General features: G+C 36.0%; 1 protein-coding gene across 2 annotated transcripts in view; it reads left to right on the top strand.

Moving 5' to 3' along the window:
* The window catches only part of DCN (decorin), a 54286-nt gene extending 49166 nt beyond the window's left edge, over positions 1-5120 (top strand). For both annotated transcript variants that reach the window (XM_043967109.1, XM_043967108.1), the window contains exon 8: positions 4251-5120. In XM_043967109.1, coding sequence (XP_043823044.1) covers positions 4251-4445 — 195 coding nt within the window. In that variant the 3' untranslated portion in view covers positions 4446-5120. The remainder of the gene's footprint in view (positions 1-4250) is intronic.
* Positions 5121-5816: the final 696 nt, after the last annotated feature.

Genomic DNA, 5816 nt, shown 5'->3' with positions numbered 1-5816 from the left:
GTTTTTTGAGATTTCTCTCTGCCAATGGAATCATTGGTTTCATAGGTCTGAACCAATCTTATATACACAGACATATATACAACACAAAACATACCATAATTAACAAAAATGCACATTTTCAGAAACAAAAGATTTTCAACTTGAAATTTACTATATTTAAATCTGGGGACATGGGGATGGGGGAGGAGCTAGTAAATGTTTTAACAACTGGAAAAAAAGTTTCATGACATAATTTATATTTAATCGGCATTATTAATATTTCTTCCATTAACTTCTTGTGTATAGACAATCAGAAAAACAATTAATCAAGCCTTAATTTGTAGCATTTGCCAATTTCAAGAGTATAAATGATCATTTTTTTGTTTTGTTTTTGTTTTTGTTTTTTGCGGGGCAATGGTGCTTAAGTGACTTGCCCAGAGTCACACATAAATGATCATTCAAATAAGCATTTATTTTTATTTTTTAAAAAAATAAGCACTTATTTAGCTTATTTAAAACTTGATTGTGAATCACTGAATTAAGTGGTTTACAAATATTTTGTTTGATCTTCACAATAGCCCTCGGAAGTAAGACTATTAATAAGTTGTTCCCATGAGCCAATTTGAGTGGGATCCAGTGTACCCCCTGAAAAATGGCCCCAGGAATAAAATATTAATGAATACTTCTAACTTCCCCAGAATTTGACAACCATGAAGGAAAATGTTGAATGAGAAGTATATTTGTACATAAAATAAAACAACCAGCCTCTATTTTAAATGATCAAGATGTACCTGCCAACAGTGATGGGAAAATACAACTTCATAGTCCAGTGGTGTTGGAATAGAGTAAGGAAATAAAGCTTTTGTAGGCAGTGTGACCCAATAAAACATGTACTGGATCTGGAATGAAGGAACGTAGGATCCAATGTTGGTTATGTCACTTATTACTCATAGGACCTTGGATCCTCTTCTGTGGCTCTCAGTTTCCTCAACTGTAAAATGAGGCATTTGGACTAGATGTCCTCAGAGATACCTTTTAGTTCTAAATCTATGATCTTCATGTTCTTGAAGGACTCATCAGATAATCAGTCTTGTTCTATTCCTTCTCAACATTATATGTCTAACACTGAATGGGCGCCGTACTTCTCAGAAATCAGAGCAGAATAATTAAAAGTAAAATATCAGGGTTGAACTAGATGCTATCTAGGATCTTGTCCAACTCTTTTTTTTTCGGGGGGGGGGACAATTTGGGTTAAGTGACTTGCCCACGGTCACACAGCTAGTAAGTGTTAAGTATCTGAGGCCGGATTTGAACTCAGGTCCTCCTGAATCCAGGACCAGTGCTCTATCCACTACGCCACCTAGCTGCCCCTCTTGTCCAACTCTAACTCTATACTTCTATGGTCCTGTGATCCTGGAAAAGATAATGTGCACAGAGAATTTATAAACTGTCCATTTAGAAACTCTCTCTGTTATGCAATTATCTTAAAGTCTCATTTCATCTTTTAGTTGTTTTTTTTTAATTTATTTTTTTATTTTTTTAGTGAGGCAATTGGGGTTAAGTGACTTGCCCAGGGTCACACAGCTAGTAAGTGTTATGTGTCTGAGGCCGGATTTGAACTCAGGTAGTCCTGACTCCAGGGCCGGTGCTCTATCCACTGCGCCACCTAGCTGACCCAATCTTTTAGCTTTTATAAGGGTATAAATTCATTTTGGCAGTCAGTTAACCACAGGAGCCTTGCTATAATAATATTCTTAGAGTCTATGCCCTCACACTGTCGAATAATTGAAACCTTATTATAAAACTATACTTTGCAATGTCAGTGGGGACCAAGAAACAACCACATCATATGGATCAAAGCATCATAGGCCCAGAGCTGAATGGACTGAATCACAAAAATATGAAGTGACTTTCCTGGTTCATGCAGCTAATAAGTATTTGAGGCAGGATTTGCATCAGGTCTTTCTGCTCACTGTTCCATCCTTTCTCTAGAGAGAGCTATGTAATAGGAGGCCCTGTCTTCACATTACAGTTGAAAGAAAGCTACCTGGCTTGGCTGACTTTTTTTTAGCTTCTCTTTCTGTCTTGGGCCATTTTAACTTAGTTTCACTTCAAGTTTCTAATCAAAATGATGAGATGAGATAATGAGTTTAAAAAGTTCTTTATTTAATAAAAAATGTTTGAAATGTTGATTACAGTTATAGATATTATTGTCATCGATCAATCTTAAAAGATGTTATTCCTTTTCCTGGGAGGGGTGGGGCAGTTAGGGAAAAGGGAAGTAAAAGCAAGAATTTTCAAAGAAAAAAAATAAGAGAGTCTAAAACTAAAATTAACACCGCTTTGCGAAACATCACCTAACACAGGAGCAAAATGTTCCAAAAGAATAAACAGATTTCATGGTCTTATATTTTACATTAGGACACTCTATCTCCGGGCAGAAACTTCATCCTCTCTGTCTCAAATTTGAGTTCAGAGTCTCAATTACTTCCTTTTTAAAATTGAGGGAATAATAATACCTTTCTCACAGGGCTACCAGAAGGATGAGATGAGATGAGGATGAGTACTTTGAAAAATCTTAAGATGACAATGTGAGCTGTCATATTCATTCTTTAGCAATATGTGGATATCATTAACTATTGTTATAATAATAAAAATGACCACTTAATACAGTGTCTTAAGGTTTGCAAAGGGCTTTAATAGATTATATTCCTCATCCTATTTATTATATTATTTATATTTTATTTTTATATATGTTAGCTTTATAATATTACATAGATTATATTTTTCTCTTCATGATAACCCTATAAGGTAAGTGTTGTTATTATCTCTATTTTGCAGATAAAGAAATAGTGGCTGGGAGAGGTTAAGTGATTTTCCCAGGGACAGGATTCAAATAGAGGTCTTCCTGACTCTAAGCAGAACTTTCTATTCACTACACCACTTGGTTAATTCCATTGACTTATTGGGCTGTTTACCCCAAACCTTGTGACTCAAAGAGTATTTTTTCAGGGTTTGAAAGTCTTTATGATTCTTCATATTATACACATTCTCTTTTTCTTCTTTCCTATATAGCTGTAGATGTAGAGATAGAGATAGAGATGGATGGTTGGACACTGAGATTAGATAGATAGATAGATAGATAGATAGATAGATAGATAGATAGATAGATAGATAGATAGATAGATAGATTGATTGATTGATTGATAATAGATAGATAATAGATAGATAGATAGATAGATTTCGGTGCCCTACCGTGCATTGTTGCATCAGATGGTTGGCTATGACTTTTGGCCATAAAAAGAGCATAGTAGGGGCAGCTAGGTGGAGCAGTGGATGGAACACTGGCCCTGGAGTCAGGAGGATCTGAGTTCAAATCTGACCTCAGACACTTAACACTTACTAGCTGTGTGACCCTGGGCAAGTCACTTAACCCCAATTGCCTCACCACCCCCCCCCCAAAAAAAGAGAACAGTATTCTTTTTTTTTTCTTTTTTCTTTGCGGGGCAATGAGGGTTAAGTGACTTGCCCAGGGTCACACATAGGAAGTGTCAAGTGTCTGATGCCAGATTTGAACTCAGGTCCTCCTGAATCCAGGGCCCGTGCTTTATCCACTTCACCACCTTTATCCACTGCACGTAGCTGCCCCCAAAAGGACAGTATTCAATAATGATTTATGCAAATACCAAGCAGCACTTTATATACATCAGTTATTGCCACTCATTAATGTAATCTGGACTATCTCCAGTTTTAAATAATAAATAAATAAAATTCAGAACTTATGAGTTGTTTACACATAGTTAGCCTACATGTAGTATAGTCACTGGTGCTCAAAAAGTTGCAAATGCTCCTTGTAGCCCATAAGTTAAAAGAAAATTACTCAGTTGGACAATTAAAGCAGTTCTGAACTTGATTCCAATTTATCTTTCGGGGCTGGTTACTTAGCTACTTTAGGAATGAATGAATAAGACACTTATTAAGAGCCTATTATGTGTAAAACACCGTGTAACACACAGTACAAATAGAAACTATATCTACTTTAATCTCTCTAAAAACATCCTTCTTGACTCCACCTTTGCAAAAGAACAAAAAAACTCATTCAAACAATATGAATGAAAAAAGAAAATAGGTAAAAGGGATATATTGGGTAGAATCACTTGCTTTCTAAAACAAATGTTTTACTATTTTGATTTTTCTCAATGATTTTAAAGCAAATTTGCTACTTTGAATTTTGATCTTATTTACCCATTTCCCATAATTCTATGTTGCAGGTGGTCTACCTCCACAACAACAACATTACCAACGTGGGATCCAATGACTTTTGTCCCCCAGGCTACAACACCAAAAAGGCTTCTTACTCAGGTGTGAGCCTCTTCAGCAACCCAGTGAGGTACTGGGAGATTCAGCCCTCAACTTTCCGATGTGTCTATGAACGTTCTGCCATCCAACTGGGGAACTATAAATAGATCTAGAGAGAGAACGTAAGCGAAAAGAGGGGGTTCAGTTGTGTAACAGCTAAAAATAAAGTGGCAAAGGCCTGTTAGTGTAAAGCTAGATACCGGAAACCTGTCAAGCAGACTTTCCCTTTACAATTAATTCACTATGCATTTAAACCAAATATGCAGTCGAAATAATTGCCTACCGTGATTTAAAAAAAAAACAATAATAATATTTTGCCTGCAATTTTCATCCTACTTTCTGAAACATCTTTGAGCTCTTCCCAATTTCCATAAATTGTTGTATATGAAATTTGGAGTAGACATTTGTCTAACATTTGATCATTAAACTTTTAATTTTTGAAAACTTGGGAATGGATCGAGTTTAAAAGGGCACTTTTATTTTATTTTTTTTCTTATTTTTTGCTAATTCCTGAGGCAATAATTGTCTTTGGCTTTAATTCAAACCCTGGAGGTTTACTAATTAATATCCACTATCATCTTGTAAGCATCCTGTTGAATGTATCTATTTACACAGGCTATGTAAAAAGCGCTATCATGATTGTTTTGGCAAAAAAAAAAATACTCATAATGTATTCATATTTACATTTTTTAAAGTGTTGGTTTACAAACCTTCCCTGAACAGAATCTTTTGAAGAAAGCACAACTCACTTTGGCTACCAAAATAATAAATCATTTCAAGTTCCAGGCATTCTTATCTGTGTTCTCTACTTTATACTCTGTGTATATGGGTAACTTACATAATTAATCTACAAGCTTAAGTTTTTTAAAGGTACAAAGCACAATAGAGTACATTTTATTGGCGGGTTCCGCATAGAGAGTTGATGCAGTCCCTTCCCTATTCGAGTAGCCACTCCATGAATATCAACAACTCTGTGCTCTAGGTTGCCTGCCCTACTACCCATGTCTTTGATATCACATAGGTTGCTGCCATACTTGGAATGCTCTGCCTCTTGAATTCTCAAGTTTCTTTTTTCTTTCTTTCTTTCTTTCTTTCTTTCTTTCTTTCTTTCTTTCTTTCTTTCTTTCTTTCTTTCTTTAGTGAGGCAATTGGGGTTAAGTGACTTTCCCAGGGTCACACAGCTAGTAAGTGTTAAGTGTCTGAGGCCGGATTTGAACTCAGGTCCTCCTGACTCCAGGGCCAGTGCTCTATCCGCTATACCACCTAGCTTCCCCGAATTCCCAAGTTTCTAAATTGGCTTCATATGTATATTTTGTATTTACGTATCTATGTATGTGCTAGAGAGGAAAATGGCAAACCATTCCAGTGTATTTGCTAAGAAAACCACAAATGGGATCATGAAAAGTTGGACATGAGTACAAAATGACTGAACATCTATGTACATGTTGCATCACCTCCCATCCACCACCTACCTACAG

This window comes from Dromiciops gliroides, chromosome 5 (genome assembly GCF_019393635.1).
Source record: "Dromiciops gliroides isolate mDroGli1 chromosome 5, mDroGli1.pri, whole genome shotgun sequence".
Taxonomy (NCBI): Eukaryota; Metazoa; Chordata; class Mammalia; order Microbiotheria; family Microbiotheriidae; genus Dromiciops; species Dromiciops gliroides.
The sequence above is the reverse complement of the archived record's forward strand: the minus strand, read 5'-3'. Positions and strand labels throughout refer to the sequence as shown.